This window comes from Oncorhynchus mykiss, chromosome 10 (genome assembly GCF_013265735.2).
Source record: "Oncorhynchus mykiss isolate Arlee chromosome 10, USDA_OmykA_1.1, whole genome shotgun sequence".
Classification (NCBI taxonomy): Eukaryota; Metazoa; Chordata; class Actinopteri; order Salmoniformes; family Salmonidae; genus Oncorhynchus; species Oncorhynchus mykiss.
This window is the reverse complement of record NC_048574.1, coordinates 33251500-33268899: the sequence shown is the minus strand read 5'-3', so window position 1 is coordinate 33268899 and position 17400 is coordinate 33251500. Positions and strand designations below refer to the sequence as shown.

Sequence of the window (17400 nt, the reverse complement as noted above, 5' to 3'; positions counted from 1 at the left end):
CATGCTTGATCTATGTGTGTCAGGCCATTAAGGTGGAGTACACCCGTCTGCTGAGGTTTGCCCAGGAGGACACAGCCCCGGGGAGTGACTACCGACTGCAGCACGTCATCGTCTACTTCATCCAGAACCAGGCCCCCAAGAAGATCCTGGAGAGAACCCTCCTCATGCAGTTTGCCGACCGAAACCTGGGCTTTAACGAACGGTATTTATGGGTTAAACCCTATTTTATGGGTTAAACTCATATTTGCCTAATTTTTGAATTATGAGTCTGTCCTATCTTTCTTTTGGTAAAACAAAAAAGAAAACGCCAGTTTATTACCTCTGAACTTCACAAATTCACCAGCAGAGGGTAGCTGTGACCCACTTTCATCAGTGAATAGATTTTCCTCTATTCTGAGCAGGTATAATTAAGCAATAAAGCCAGAGGGGGTGTGGCATATGTCGAATATACCAATGCTTAGGGCTGTTCTTATGTACGATACATCACTTCTGCCATGGTATATTGGTCATATACCACAAACCTGGGGTGCCTCATTGCTATTATAAACTGGTTACCAATGTAATCGTAACAGTAAAAATAAATGTTTTGTCATACCTGCGATATACAGTCTGATATACCAGCATCCAGGAGTTAAACTACCCGGTTTATATTAAGATTTCCTTCTTGCATGTGGCCTCAATCAGAAGCTCTGGAGAGTAGTGTGTGGTTTAGTAGTAGTGTTTCTCTGCAGTAAGCAGTCATTCATGGGGCCTGTTTGTCGTGGCCCCAGGACCACTGTGTACTGTTTCATCTCCTGGAGTAGCTAGTTCCTCACCAGTATGATTCACCATACCAACAGCACTCTCTCTCCCTTTCTCTTCTCTTTCCTTTTGCTTTCCCTTTCTCCTCCTCCCCTCCCCTCTCAGGTGTAAGAGCATTATGAAAGTGGCGCGTGCCAAACTAGACCTCATTAAGCCAGAGGAGATCAACATGGAGGAGTATGAGGTCAGCATTCTGAAACACTCTGGTTTTGACAGATTTACGATGTTTTGTCTGGAACATCTTATTAGGATGTTTTGACAGTTGAAATGAAACAGAATAAACTAGTATCAAAGTCATTTACATTTAAGTATACGGTTTATATCATTACAATCTTTAAATTGTAACTGACCCCAATAAACTCTGCTATGGATAATCCAATTTTTAAAAAAAACAATTGTTAAGCTTTTATGTACTAACAGTTAGATCCAAATGTTTTAGATCCGTCCTTAAAATCCTTTCAAGCTCTTTCTCATGAATTCTGTTCCCTACAATGTTCACAGATGTGGCATCAGGACTACAGGAATTTCCGCGAGACAACAATCTTCCTGATGATTGGCTTGGAGCTGTTCCAGAAGAAAAGGTGAGACTGCCAATTGACTGGACTGTTGTCACGTTCTTCTCTTCACGACCCAGAGCTTTCATTTCCGGCCTCCATATCTTACTTCAAACAAATGGGAACTCACATTGCCCAACCATTTCAGTATAGAAAACATTTAAAATGTAGATTAAAATGCTCTCTAGATTATTGCATTATTAGTAGAAGCACCTGATAGTGCAGCTTTGTTAAGCATGGGATCTTCCTAAAGTCACCTGTAGAGGGCAGCAGGTCCCTTAACACCCCCCCATCCTTACATCTGGAGCTCAGTCAGTCTGGCATAGATCAAGATCGTTGTTCATGTACTAGGTTATTTCTTCTGTTAATTCTCCCTCCAATACATCTGTTTTAAATCTTCTTAATGAAAAAGGCCTGACTGTTCCAGCTCTACTATCCCTTGTAGACACAGCTAAAACTGATGTTATATGTCCCCTGCCTCTATTGCAGCATTACACAGGTAGCCAGCCCAATTCTGACCTTTTTTAAAACTTTTTTGACCAATCAGATCAGCTCTGAAAAGATCTGATGTGATTGGTCAAACGACCAATTAGTGGAAAACAGAATTGTGCCGCCTGTGTAAAAGCAGCCCTTGTGGTTAAATTTGTTCCACCCTGATTCTACTATAATGTATCTGACTGTGTCTGTTTCTCTGTAGCTTTGTGGAGGCATTGATGTACCTGATCTACTCATACCAGTACAACAGAGAGCTGTTGGTCAAAGGGTTGTACCGAGGTCACGACGATGAGCTCATAGGGCTCTACCGCAGAGAGTGCCTGCTGGTGAGACAACCCTCGCCCTGACATCATGCACAATCATACAACAACTGAACCACTGTTCTATTGGAAGTCTGTCAGTTGATCTTATTTAGTTAGTTCACGTAAGATGCGGTATGATTTTTTTATGCTTCAGCAGATTTAGCATTTGGTACATACAATTTTTAAAGACTCAAAGTTTCACCCTAAATGTGAGGAAAGTGGTCAAAGTTAGTCCATTGTATTTTAAAGATCATCACGTTTCCAATCAAATCAATAGGTCACAGTGGAAGTAGTTCAAGTCATTCCCTTTGAAAAATGAACACCACTATCCTCTGTCTCATCATCAGCAAGTCTCTCTGTCTCTGAGCACCTAACTCATTTGTGCCGTCCCGCTGGTCACAGTGACTAATGTCGAACAAGACTATCCCTCCACCCCATAATCTCTAGAATTGATGCAGGCTTGTTCCTGTTCTAGCGGAGATATTACATTGGCTTTTTTTATTTCCCATAAAGATTCCCGCAGAACTTTTCTCAGCAGATGCTACAGTGCCTTCAGAAAGTATTCACGCCCCTTGACTTTTCCAAAATGTTGTCTTACAGCCTGAATTTACATTAAATTCAACATGGAATTATGTTTTTTTAGAAATGTTTAGAAATGAATTAAAAATGAAAAGCTAAAATGTCTTGAGTCAATACGTTTTCAACCCCTTTGTTATGGCAAGCCTAAATGTGTTCAGGAGTAAAAAATGTGCTTAACAAGTCACATAATTTGCATAGACTCTGTGTGCAATAATAGTGTTTATCATGATTTTTGAATGACTACTTACTCTCTGTACCCCACACATACAATTATCTTTAAGGTCGAGCAGAGAATTTCAAACACAGATTCAACCATAAAGACCAGGGAGGTTTTCTAATTCCTCACAAAGGACACCTACAGTATTGGTAGAAAAAAGCAGACATTGAATATCCCTTTGTGCATAGTAAAGTTATTATTTACACTTTGGCTGGTGTATCAATACATCCAGTCACTATAAAGATACTGGCGTCCTTCCTAACTCAGTTGCCGGAGAGGAAGGAAATTGCTCCATTGGTGACTTTAAAATAGTTAAATGGCAGTGATAAGAGAAAATGGAGGATGGATCCAGGCTAGTATTGTGCAGTAAAGTTACTAGTTCTACAGAGTGAAAAGAAGGAAGCCTGTACAGGATTAAAATATTCCAAAACATGCATCCTGTTTGCAATATGGCACTAAAGTAAAACTGCAAAAAACATGGCAAAGAAATTAACTTAATGTCCTGAATACAAAGTGTTATGTTTGGGGAAAATCCCACACAACATATCATGAGTACCACTCTTAATATTTTCAAGCATGGTGGTGGTTACATCATGTTATGGGTATGCTTGTCATTGGCAAGGACTAGGGAGGTCTTTTTAGGGTATAAAGAAACAGAGTAGAGCTAAGAACAGGCAAAATCCTAGAGGAAAACCTGATTCTGTCTGCTTTCCAACAGACACTGGGAGACAAATTCACCTTTCAGAATAATAACCTAAAACACAAGGCTAAATATACACTGGTGATGCTTCCCAAAACAACATTGAATGTTCCTTAGTGGCTTTGTTACAGTTTCTGCAAGATTTCAAAATGTCTGTCTAGCGATGATCAGAGTTTTAACAAGTTTTTAAAAGGATAATGTACAAATATTGTATGTTCCAGGTGTGCAAAGCTCGTATACTTACCCAGAAAGACTCACAGCTATAATCGCTGTCAAAGGTGATTCTAACGTGTGAATACTTAAGTAAATTAGATCTTTCATTTTCAATCCATTTGAAAAAATGTCTAAACATCTTTTCACTTTGTCATTATGGGGTATTGTGTGTAGATGTGAGAAAATACAGGAACCCTGTTCCTTCTTGTCGGCCCTGTTGCTGCTCCTGCACTCAGTAACCTTACACCGGCATTGTGCTCTTAATGTAATCATCCAAGTGGGAATAGGAAGCAGGAGGCCCAGCGAGTGTAAACACATTACCGTGAGACACGGCTGTGTCCTGAGCGAACCTCTGCTCTCTCCGTCAGGGCTCTGTTACAGTTAGAGTTATAGCCGCCATCTCAGATCTCTGGCCAGAACGAACCCCTGGCTCCCTGCTCGGGCCCTCTCTCTCAAGCCCTGCTGTTTACCTTCTGCCCTGTTTTAATTGAAAACACTGCTAACATTGACACAGTTAATGTACTGGGATCTTTTGTGAGTCCCCACCTAGTCCCTCTAATTCCGGAGTGACCGCCTGCCTCTGTGTAAGGTCTTTTCCACAGCTAAGGTCAGGGAGTTTGTGTCTGCAGCAGGGCAGGACTTGGCTAAGGAGAACAGAGTGAAGTGTCTACATCATCTAGTACGTCACTGCCCACGTCAGTACCACAGGCCTTGAGAACATCCTCTGATATTGACAGTGTGGATAGATGACTACCAGATAGTGGTAATGCAAATGGCTTGTGACTTACCTGGGCTGCAGCCTTTCATACAGAGGTGGTATTGAATGTAAATACATATACATTAGCAATATATGAAAAAGTAATACCTGCCTGTCCTCTAAGTCTGTTTTGACAGAGTAGCTAATACTGGTAAATTTGTTAGCATACCACTTCAAGCTAATCCCTAAGTCGTCAATCTATATGTACAGTGGCAAGAAAAAGTATGTGAACCCTTTGGAATTACCTGGATTTCTGCATAAATTAGTCATCAAATCTAAGTCACAACAATAGACAGACACAGCCTGCTTAAACTAATAACACACAAACAATTGTGTTTTTTTTGTCTTTATTGAACACACCGTGTAAACATTCACATTGCAGAATGGAAAAATTATGTAAACCCTTGGATTTAATAACTGGTCGACCCTTCTTTTGACAGCAATAACCTCAACCAAACGTTTTCTGTAGTTGCGGATCAGACCTGCACAACGGTCAGGAATTTTGGACCATTCCTCTTTACAAAACTGTTTCAGTTCAGCAATCTTCTTGGGATGTCTGGTGTGAACCACTCTCTTGAGGTCATGCCACAGCATCTTAATCGGGTTGAGGTCAGAACTCTGACTGGGCCACTCCAGAAGGCATATTTTCTTCTGTTGAAGCCATTGTTGTTGATTTACTTCTGTGTTTTGGGTCGCTGTCCTATTGCATCACCCAACTTCTGTTGAGCTTCAATTGGCGGACAGATAGCCTTACATTCTCCTGCAAAATGTCTTGATAAACTTGGGAATTCATTTTTCCGTTGATGATAGCAAGTTGTCCAGGCCCTGAGGCAGCAAAGCAGCCCCAAACCATAATGGGATGAGGTTTTGATGTTGGTGTGCTGTGCCTTTTCATCTCAAGCCATAGTGTTTTGTGTTCCTTCCAAACAACTCAACTTTAGTTTAATCTGCCCACAGAATATTTTGCCGGTAGCACTGTGGAACATCCAGGTGCTCTTTTGTGAACTTCAGACGTGCAGCAATGTTTTTTTTTGACAGTAGTGACTTATTCCGCGGTGTCCTCCCATGAACCCCATTCTTGTTTAGTGGTTTACGTATCGTAGACTCGTCAACAGAGATGTTAGCATGTTCCAGAGATTTCTGTAAGTCTTTAGCTGACACTAGGATTCTTCTTAACCTAATTGAGCATGCTCTTGCAGTCATCATTGCAGGATGGCCACCTCTAGGGAGAGTAGCAACAGTGCTGAACTTCTGCATTTATAGACAATTTGTCTTACCGTGGACTGATGAACATCAAGGCTTTTAGAGATACTTTTGTAACCCTTTCCAGCTTTATGCATGTCAACAATTCTTAACCTTGGGTCTTTTGAGATCTTTTGTTCGAGGTATGGTTCACATCAGGCAATGCTTCTTGTGAATAGCAAACTCAAATTTAATTTTGCAAGTGTTTTTTATAGGACAGCTCTAACCAATATCTCCAATCTCGTCTCATTGATTGGACTCCAGGTTAGCTGATTCCTGACTCCAATTAGCTTTTGGAGAAGTCGTTAGCCTAGGGATTCACATACTTTTTCCAAACCTACACTGTGAATGTTTAAATTATGTATTTAATATAGATAAGAAAAGTACAATAATTGGGGTGTTATTAGTTTAAAAACACTGTTTGTCTGTTGTTGTGACTTAGTTGAAGATCAGATCAAATTTGATGACCAATTTATGCAGAAATCTAAGCAATTCCAAAGGGTTCACATACTTTTTCTTGCCACTGTATGTGCTTTGCCCATTAGAAACTGAACGAGAATGCGGCGGGGATGTTTGAGTCTGGTGAGGAGCCGGAGGTGAGCAACGGCTTGAGCATCATGAATGAGCTGGTGGTGCCATGCATCCCCCTATTGCTGGTCCACGACATAGAGAAGGACCTGCTGTCTGTGGAGGACATGAGGAACCGCTGGTGCTCCTACCTGGGACAAGAAATGGAGCGTGAGTTTGTTTGTTTTAGGGCTGAGACCCCCAATTTAATTGATTGTTTAGTTGATAGACTGTTAGTCAACAAAGATTTTTTTGGTCGAGCAGTCTAAAATATATGCAGTACCAGTCAAAAGTTTGGACACACCTACTCATTCTAGGGTTTTTCTTTATTTTACTATTTTCTACATTGTAGAATAGTCTTGAAGGAGTTCCCACATATGCTGAGCACTTGTTGGCTGCTTTTCCTTTATTCTGTGGTCCAATTCATCCCAAAACATCTCAATTGGGTTGAGGTCGGGTGATTGTGGAGGCCAGGTCATCTGATGCAGCACTCCATCACTCTCCTAGGTCAAATAGCCCTTACACAGCCTGGAGGTGTGTTGGGTCATTGTCCTGTTGAAAAACAAATGATAGTCCCACTAAGCGCAATCATTTGTTTGTCAACAGGACAATGACCCAAACCTGCCATCAAGGCAAAGGGTGGCTACTTTGAAGAATCTCAAATGTTAAAGTCAATTTATTCATTGTCGTTTGTTTGCGGCTCTCCTGTCAATGTTGAGTAAGGATATGCACTTGATTATACATAGAAGTAGGCCTATACAAATGTAGGCCTATAAATATTTCTGATTGTCTTAACTCACCACCTCTGTGGTAACTTCTGAAAGTAATTTTTTCTTCACCTCAAACGGCAAATAAACAAAGTCTGTTATGCATTCATACGAAGCCTTCATTATAAATTCAATGAAACTATTCCATGAAAATGTGCATATAAAAATCATAACTGGCATGCAGATTGGTAGAAATGTTAAGATAAATTGTCACTCCAAATGGAAAAGGTTGCCGACCCCTGGTGTACCTACAGTATTAGGAGCATAACAGATTATTTTGCTTTCTGGATCTCTGGCTCACTCAAGTAATGTGTGTGTCTTAAGCTCAGTAGCCTACATATAATTGATTTTATTCAAACACATAGGGTATGTATGTATGTATGTACAGTTGAAGTCAGAAGTTTACGTACACCTTAGCCAAATACATTTAAACTCTGTTTTTCACAATTTAATCCTAGAAAAAATTCCCTGCGTTAGGTCAGTTAGGATCACCACTTTATTTTAAGAATGTGAAATGTCAGAATAATAGTAGATAATTATTTATTTCAGCTTTTATTTCTTTCATCACATTCCCAGTGGGTCAGAAGTTTACATTCACTCAATTAGTATTTGGTAGCATTGCCTTTAAATTGTTTAACTTGGATCAAATGTTTTGGGTAGCCTTCCACAAACTTCCCAGAATAAGTTGGGTGAATTTTGGCCCATTCCTCCTAACAGAGCTGGTGTAACTGAGTCAGGTTTTTAAGGCCTCCTTGCTTGCACATGCTTTTTCAGTTCTGCCCACAAATGTTCTATGGGATTGAGGTCAAAGCCTTCCCATAGAAACTTTGGAAGTATGCTTAGGGTCATTGTCCATTTGGAAGACCCATTTGTGGCCAAGCTTTAACTTCTTGACTGATGTCTTGAGGTGTTGCTTCAATATATCCACATAATTTTCGTACCTCATGATGCCATCTATTTTGTGAAGTGCACCAATCCCTCCTGCAGCAATGCGGTTGGGATGGTGTTCTTCGGCTTGCAAGCCTCCCCCTATTTCCTCCAAACATAACGATGGTCATTATGGACAAACAGTTCTATTTTTGTTTCATCAGACCAGAGACCATTTCTCCAAAAAGTACGATCTTTGTCCCCATGTGCAGTTGCAAACCGTAGTCTGGCTTTTTTATGGTGGTTTTGGAGCAATGGTTTCTTCCTTGCTGAGTGGCCTTCCAGGTTATGTCAATATAGGACTCTGTACAGGATCGGTACGTCCGAACATCACACCTGCGGGATAGGGAGAGGAAGACATCCTCCTCCCTCATGTGGTACCCTTCCTGCAGGCTCATCCTGACATGACCCTCCAGCATGACAATGCCACCAGCCCATACTGCTCGTTCTGTGTGTGATTTCTTGCAAGACAGGAATGTCATTGTTCTGCCATGGCCAGCGAAGAGCCCGGGTCTGGGACCTGTTGAATCGGAGGGTGAGGGCTAGGGCCATTCCCCCCAGAAATGTCTGGGAACTTGCAGGTGCCTTGGTGGAAGAGTGGGGTAACATCTCACAGCAAGAACTGGCACATCTGGTGCAGTCCATGAGGAGGAGCACTGCAGCACTTAATGCAGCTGGTGGCCACACCAGATACTGACTGTTACTTTTGATTTGGACTCCCCCCCCACATTATTCCATTTCTGTTAGTCACATGTCTGTGGAACTTTTTCAGGTTATGCCTCAGTTGTTGAATCTTATGTTCATACAAATATTTACAAGTTGAGTTTGCTGAAAATGTAATGCAGTTGACAGTGAGAGGACGTTTCTTTTTTTGCTGGGTTTATATGGAAAAACACGTTTTAACATTTCATGGATTGGTCAAAAGAACTGACCAAGATTATTATTTATTTTTTTGGAACAGCCCTAGTTTGTTTGTTTATCTCTTTTAGCCCATATTACATGCTTAAGGGGCTAATCTTCCAAGTCCATAAAAGAAGGAACTAAGAGCATTTTCACGTTACTGAGCCAAGCTGTACTGTGCTGTCCTGGTTAGTCAGCCTTTGTAGTTACTTGAATCATGCTGCAATGCGAAAATTACATATCTGAGGCAGCACAGTATGGTTTGGTTTGGCACAATAGTGTGAAAGGGGTACAAGAGCATAGAGGCCAGGGGGTATAGATTTGTGGTACTGGAGATCTACGGACTGTTTGGTTGTTATTCTGCTCTAGTTTAATTTGGAAGGCACATGAAGCGTGGTCAGGGACATGGTCAAATGAGTTGATATTAGCAGCCAGACCAGCCAAGCCATAACAACCAGGGATATACCCACTTTGTCTTGGCAGAATTTTACCCAAATTGTTGGTTCAGTGGAGTCCTAGCCTCTACTCCAGGAAAAAGTTAGATTGGATTCATAAAACTGACCCAGCAGCATCTTCAACAACCAACTAGGGCCTCTTTCATCTTATTTACTCAGCCTGTGTTTTCCTAGAGGAGCATGTTTACCAAGAGCTTGTGCTATCACAGTGAAAATATTTAGCTTATGATTTCTGTTTGGTAACTGGATATGACTCTGGAGAGTGACGCAAGCAAGGACATTGAAATAATCATTCTTTCTTTTTCTCTGACATTTCTCCGTCATTGTTCTCCCCCTCCTGCTGCAGCTAACCTTCAGGAGAAGCTGACGGACTTCCTCCCCAAGTTACTCGACTGCTCAACAGAGATCAAAAGCTTCCACGACCCTCCCAAACTGCCCACCTACTCCACCCTAGAGCTGGTTGAGCGCTACAGCCGTGTCATGGCCTCCCTGAGCCGGGTGCCTGCAGACAGGAGATGAGCTGAGGGGGCAGCAGCCTCACGGCCCTATACGGCCCCCTCGGCACTCACTCATGGACCTCTTTTAACCCATGCCTTCCTTATAAACCAGGGGTCGCTAGCTGTTATTCCTCTGTTTCTCTTTTGCTGCTAAAGGTTTTAACATAATAATTTCAATTATATTTTTTAAGCAAAACGCAACAGAAAAATGTATGAATGACCGGACAGTTGGAAAAAGTGAAGCTGGAAAAGTAGTGAAAATGGCGATCTTGCAGTGATTGAAAGCCAGCGCATGCTGCTCCAAGCGTTGTTAAATGAGGTTGAGGTTGTTTTTTTGTAGCTGTTTTTTGTTGTCATGCGGTTTGCCCCCCCCTCCCCCTTTCTTAAACATCCCCTTTCCCCTTCTCCCAGATGCTCTGCCATCAGTTTGGTACAGTATTATCATATTGTTTTTTTTTTTCTAAAGGAAGCTACGAAATGAGAACCATGAGATTTATCTGCGGCTTCAGGTATCTCAAGTGGGTCTAGGGACTGCACCAACATGAGAAGTTTTGAGTGCTGTGTTAGACATCCATGGACACTCTGTGGCTTGTTAATAAATCGAGAGAATACAATTTTATTTATGGCCCTTTTAGGCCAAATACGTATTTCCTTTGTCTGATGTCCCATGTCTTTTTCTGCACTAACACTAAACACCACAATGTCCTCCATTATTCCTGAAGTGCCATAATGCAATAATGTGCATCTCTATGAATTTGTTTTTGGATGCACTTCATGTTTTATCAACCATTGTGTTTTTGGTTTCTCGGATCATGACTTGCACACAACAGAAACTGCCTTTAGACGGGGGTCTTTAATTTAGCAACAAAACCGAAGCGTGGGGAACAATGGGGCAAAACGGACAGGGTTGGCTTAAATTGTTGACATGTAAACAATATTTTGTGTCAATGTTTATTGAAAACATAAATACATTTGCAAAACGAGCACTTGTTTCTCAAATACATCGGTACAGTTGTTGGTTAGCTAGCTGGTATCAAGAACAAGCTCAAACTTGCTGAAAAGAGCCACCTACGATTCCCCACATTGTAGCTTCTTGTCAGTAGTTATGTTTCCATGAACTTGTCCGGTGTTTTTTTTTTCTTCTCGACATTGAGAAAGTTTGCGAAATTGCCTGCTAGGGTGTGTTTCCATTGGTTTAAGTGTTTTACATTACCCATTTAGGCAAGTTGTGCATTATTAAATTAGCGACAGCCTGTATGCCCTCCCACCAACTGTTTCATATCTCAGGTAGTCTGTGAAAGTCAGCATGAATAAGTACGGGATAATCAACGAGGGAAAATAATGAAGACATTGAAGGTGTGTTCCACGACGCGCTAGGAATTATAACCTGGGTGCTTCGAACCCTGAATACTGATTGGCAGAAAGCCATGGTATATCAGACCATATACCATAGGTATGACAAAACACTTATTGACATATGGCCAATATGCCACGGCTAAGGGCTGTGTCCAGGAGCCGCGCCACTATAATGGGTTAAACATTCACTGAAGTAGCTAGCAAATAAATTGACTAGATAGCTACAGTAGTTGCCTTGGTAACCAAACAAATAGACGTGCTAGTTAGATGTAAGAATAAACTAAAGCCATTGAATTCTAATAATGATTGATATGTTCCATTGCCTCCTGGCTGGCAACATTCTTATCCCTTGCTGGCTAGGTAGCCAGCTATGGCTAACTTAGTCACGTCAAACAGTGCAAACAGAATAACAGCAAAGTTAACTGCATTTGCGTTTGTTTAAGCTGTTTTCTAGTGACATTTATTTGGATACATCCATAAACTAAAAGTGCTCTCTGGTCCGTCCTGACTATTGTTCAGAGGAGCTAGCCAACAACACCGCTAACACACTCACTTCAAACTGAAGCTGGAAAGTCTGCATTTTGTTTCCTTTTTTTTTTTTTTAACCTGTTTTCTATTGATATCTAATTGAATATATCCTTACAAATTATGTCAGCTGATTCATGATTTCGACAGGCTGAGAACAGCTGCCTGCCTGTGTCTGGTCCTGACTGCTGATGCTTTATTACTATGGGACAGCTGTAGATCGAATTTCAATGTTGCAAATGTTGGAGACAGACAGCAAGGTTTATACAAATCTCCCTGTTGAAAACCAAATGCTAGTCAAAGAAATGGGAGATAATGTCTAGATGCTTTTTATAGTGGAGATCGAGTTTATAAATTGCCTGGCAGGGTTGATGAGACAGTGGATTGCGCAGTGAAATGGAACAGAGTAAATAGGCATTTCAACATCAGGTTTAGCAGGTGGTAATTTGTGGATTATGAATTGGGTGGTTCAAACTCTGAATGCCGATTGGCTGAAAGCCGTGGTAGATGAGACACCACGGTATGACAAACATTTCATTGCTCTAATTACGTGTATAACCAGTTTGTAATAGCAATAAGGCACCTCAGGGGTTTGTGGTATATAGCCAATATACCACTGCTAAGGGCGTTCCATCGTGCTAAGAACAGGCCTAAGAACAGCCCTTAGCCGTGGTATATTGACCATATACAACACCCCCTTGGCCTTATTGCTTAAATAATGCACACTCTAAAATGCCCTTCAAGCCTGTCAGAAACGAGTATTCAACAATGTGATGGTAAAATGACTCCTATTTGCCATATTATAATCGTTCTCATGTGCCAATATATCGCCATGGTCCATGCCATGTTGAATCGTGCACTCCTGTAGATCTGAAATAATTGGATGGTGAAACTTGCCAGAAAAGAAAGCGTGGTGAAGCAATTCAGGCATTCTTGAAAGTGGACAATCCTTGTCCAACAAAGAAAAAATATTATTATTATAGATTCAAACATATTTTGTAAGCAGCAGACATTTAGAATTAAATGTGAAGTGGAGCTTTATAGTTCTGCGGTGACATCACGTGCCTCAATGTTTCCATAATTTGTCGTAATAAAGGGTGCGTTCGTAAATTCGCTCTGGCTACTTACTCCGATTTCAGAACACTCGTTTCGCTCTCGGAGCGTTCAGAGCGCACATTCGACGCTCTGGCCGAGGAGTAGGGTTGATTCGAGTGTTCTGACCTCACAATAGCAGTCAAGCACCCAAGCTAAGTGGCTAATGTTGACTAGCTTGCTACTTTCAGATACAAATAAGATAACACCTCACTCTGACGACGTTACTCCACTTAGCAGAGCTGGTTAGTCTGTTTCCATGTTAGAGCGTTGGTGACTAACTGTGCTGATGGCAACAATTTAATTACGCTTTTTTTGCCAACGTTTACTGACACCGGCCATATTAAACTGGTGTTGAGCGTTCATCAATTCATCAGTTATTCTGCTCTCTTTTTACGAAATAGATTTAAAAATAATAATACAACATTTAAAAAAGGTTGCAATTGAGTGAAGTTTCCGGGTGATAGGGAAATCAAATCCTTCGTTTGTGGGCTAATCAGGAAGAACCTCGTCTGCTTAAGTGCTTGACTTGGGCCGGAGCTGAGTACCGGCACCTAAAATGTTCTACTGCTTAAGCGCCTGTTCGTCTTATAGAATATTAGCTCATAAGTATTGTGTATTGTATTGTGCTTCTGCACCTCAATGTAAACCGCAGAAAATGAGTAGACTACCGGCACCTATTTAAGTCCAAGTGAAGCACTGCCTGTCTGACAAAGAATTCGGAAGGTAATGTGACTCAAACTTTAGAAATAACAAATGTCAAGCTAGCAGCAGTGGTACTGTTAGTTTTGGGACACACGCATTGGGAGTGTGTCTCCCAATTCTGTGTTCCAAAGCTATGATACTGATTTCTTTGGCGGGGTTTTCATATCACCTCATGGCTACAATGTACTGACCAGCCGGGTCTAAAACAGTGATGAGTGATGTTCTCCTGACTATTGGTCACACTGTAAGTTCGCATTAAGTCGACAGCTTTCACTATAGTTTTAACAATAATTATGAGACTACTCAAAATAAAAAGGCTCCTGTATGAAAAATAGTTGTTGGTGTGGTAACACGTGGAGAAGATGATGGCACGAGCTGAAACCACGAGCACAGTCATGAGAAAGGTAAACACTGGCTGCACACAACGTTTTTTTTATGGGCAGTTTACTTTAGACTTGGTTTGAATTGGTGGCAAAATGTTTAGACTCATAAAATTTCGGGGAAGAAATAGGCTACATATCTCAAGTGTTTCTAAACAGACCTCTGATACATACCATACATACCAGGGCTGGGTTTCTCAAAGGCATTGTAGCACTAAGATCATCTTAATTCCGTTAAAACTAAATGGACTAAAGATGATCATAGTGCTATGATGCTTTTAGGAAACCAAGCCCAGGCTAACCAAGGTAACCAATATCCTGGCTAGCTAGGCCTAGTATTTGTGGCCACTGGGCAAGCTGCAATGCCATCTCAAGTCATGTCTTTTTTTGTAGTAGTGCTTTGATATTTGAAGTTTGGAAGGACAAAATATGTGATTCCTACCTATCAAGCTAATCTATATTAGGTAAAAAATATATTGAACCATGTTAAGGTTTTACAATTAGGGTCATCACTAGTTGCCACAGCTACGAAGTCATAAAGTCCACCTATTTCTACAATGTCTCTTCTTAAAATGTGATTTTAAACCTAACATTAACCACACTGCTAACCTTATGCCTAACCTTAAATGCACACCAAAAAGCACATTTTGGCAACAATTAGGTCTAGGCTACTGTAATGTCAACTCCATGAGGAAGGGTCAAGCTTACAAAGTCACATTTGTATTTTCCTCAAATTAAATTTAAAACATAAATAATCCTGACAGGGTAACCTTGCTTAAACTCTATTAGGTTAACGGAAGCATCCATCACTCCAGTGAATTATTGCCTTTTAATTCCTTCTGGGCGCTTTCTTTAAAATTGGTCTGGCTTTCAAAGGGCCAGACAGAATGTATCTGTTAAATGACTTCTCTCCCATTGTTGACCGCCACACTCCGCTGATAAGAGAGCTGTTTCCATGGCAATGCTTCTATTGTTCTGATCGTCTAGACGTCCTGTGACACCTGACACGCTGTTCCATCCCCTAGCCGATGTGGATGGCATCTGTCTCAGAATCAATGAGCTACTGCTCTGGCTCTGACTTGCAGCAACCGTTGTCATAAGACCCAATACTGATATGAGGTGGAGATGCAAGCTGTCGGTCTGTTCTTTTACCCTCTGCTCTCAAACAATAACCTACCAGGTTTTTTTTTGTTGTGCGTGCATTCACAAGGCCATTAATATTTGTTGAGGGACATAATGATGTAGTCATCATTCATCTTATTTCAGCGTGCATCACACACATTCTTGTCTTGATACTCATATTTATTGGATCTATAGGCTACTCCCATCCAAGCACTCCTGTTACCCTTACAATCCCTTAAAAGTCTATCACAAGATAATTCTATCTGCTCTCTAAACAGCCTAAATGGATGGTTAAACATGTTTCCTTTTTTTAATTTAGTGATAATTAATTTCAGTGAAAAACATTAATTTTTTGTTTAATTACTTTGATCTCAATTCAGTTGTGCTTTTATGTGCATTATTATTACTCTGTTTTATATAGAGATCATTTTTGCACAATCACTAGCACTGTTGCCTGCTAGTGATTGTGAATCGCATTTATGGGGTCTGGGATTAACCACACTTCCTGTTGTTGAGGGTTTTGTTATCATTTACATGTTTGGTTTGTATTACTGGCTGAGTTTTTGAATAATAATACCTACTGTGTGGGAGGAGGGTGGCGCATGCTTCCTGGCTGCCACTTGTTTTTCTGTTTATTTTCCAGAGTGAATACGTTCACGTTGTAAGTCATCTGATGCAATGAAACAGGACCCTCTGTCAGACAGAGAGACTTGGCAGTATCGCAATATTTTTTTCCATGGAAAAAAAGAACACGAAGAAGACCAAACTCTTTGGTCCTTTAGCAAACCTGCTGTATGTACTGTAGCTTGGAAAATAAATACATAAATGTGACTGGATGACAACATGATGTTTTTGTCCAACATTAGGGCTGTTTTCCTAATGAAGTTAAATCCACTTTGTGTTTTGTTGCCTTGCCACAAGAGTATTGAGATACTGGCATCGTCCCGGCCCTACTTGGCAGCTACGTTTTAAAGGCCCAGTGTAGTCAAAATTATGTTTTTCCTTAGTTTCATCAGCTGTTGTACAATATGATATAAAACAAACACTATAAAAGTGTGATCAAATTTGATCAGTGTTATTTCATGATAGTTGCTGGTTGAAAATACAATCTACACACGACCTTCTAATCAGCAGGTTTGCATGGAGGGGAGTTTTGGCTTTCCATGGCAACATCACCATGCGGTAAATTGATTAATAGACCAATAACAGAGTTCCAAACCTCTCTGCAAATAACAGCTAGTTTTCCATTTTCCCTTCCCCACTCAGACCACTCCCAGACAGTCCTTGCAAAAATCTTGCTTGAGAAAGTTTTTTTGATAAAACACTGTTTTTGCCCATTTTAATGGACATGTATTACAGTAAGGTAACTTCATTTTTACCCAGAATATAAACATGGCTGCATTTGGCCTTTAATGACCACTACTAGTAAATGAGCAGTAATAAGCCCTGGTCTATCGCCCACCTTGTCCAAGACATTGGCCACCAGACAGGCTGCATCATGGCTGCCGCCTAACCTACCTATTGTGCTGCTCCCTGCCGCAGTGAGCCAAGCACTGATTGGCCAGAGAATGGAGGATACAGAGGCAGATGGTTCATGTTGTTGATAGATTACAGGAAAAAAACGTTTAGGTGTTCTATTCTATTGTCTGTCTGAAAATTTGATACCACTTCTTCTTATTTATACACTGAAGTTCCCAAAAAACTAAACCGCTCAACAAGGATTCAAAATAGTTTATTATTGCATATATTTGTGCATGAGTCACCCTCTATCTTAGCTAAAAAGTTAGCAAAGAAAGGGATTTATTAATCCAGCCCTTAGCAGCACCAGTTGTGGTGGTCTCTTTTGTAGGAGCAAAAGGCTAATAAAATATTGACAACTCTGGGTTCACGCCGCTGGCAATCTGCAGAGATTGTATAAATAGAAAGCAGCAGAGGACATTCTTTTCAAAACCATTCAGCACCGATATTTTCCCTTTTTTGTTCACGGATGTCTTTTTCTTCAGTGAGCTGAATATCAATCAACGGACACCTCTTTGGTCGGTGTAAAGCTTGAGAAAGGAACCCCCCCCCCCAAAAAAAAAGACTGGGAGGGGGGGGGGGGGGGCTCAAATTGCTGTCTGTTCACTTAATGATGCTTTCTAAGAGCCCTGTCCTTGTTGGCTTCTGTTTTACGTTGGATAAAAGTTGCACAGGGGGAAAAATGCCGTCTGGGCTTTGTGCCAGGGGCTGGTGTATCTTGACAAACAC

General features: G+C 41.0%; 1 protein-coding gene across 5 annotated transcripts in view; it reads left to right on the top strand.

Moving 5' to 3' along the window:
• The window catches only part of LOC110533674 (ubiquitin carboxyl-terminal hydrolase 25), a 60328-nt gene extending 49372 nt beyond the window's left edge, over positions 1-10956 (top strand). For all 5 annotated transcript variants that reach the window (XM_021618114.2, XM_021618112.2, XM_021618117.2 and 2 more), the window contains 6 exons: positions 24-202; positions 907-985; positions 1303-1382; positions 2053-2176; positions 6406-6598; positions 9823-10956. In XM_021618114.2, the coding sequence (XP_021473789.1) occupies positions 24-202; positions 907-985; positions 1303-1382; positions 2053-2176; positions 6406-6598; positions 9823-9995 (828 nt within the window). In that variant the 3' untranslated portion in view covers positions 9996-10956. The remainder of the gene's footprint in view (positions 1-23; positions 203-906; positions 986-1302; positions 1383-2052; positions 2177-6405; positions 6599-9822) is intronic.
• Positions 10957-17400: the final 6444 nt, after the last annotated feature.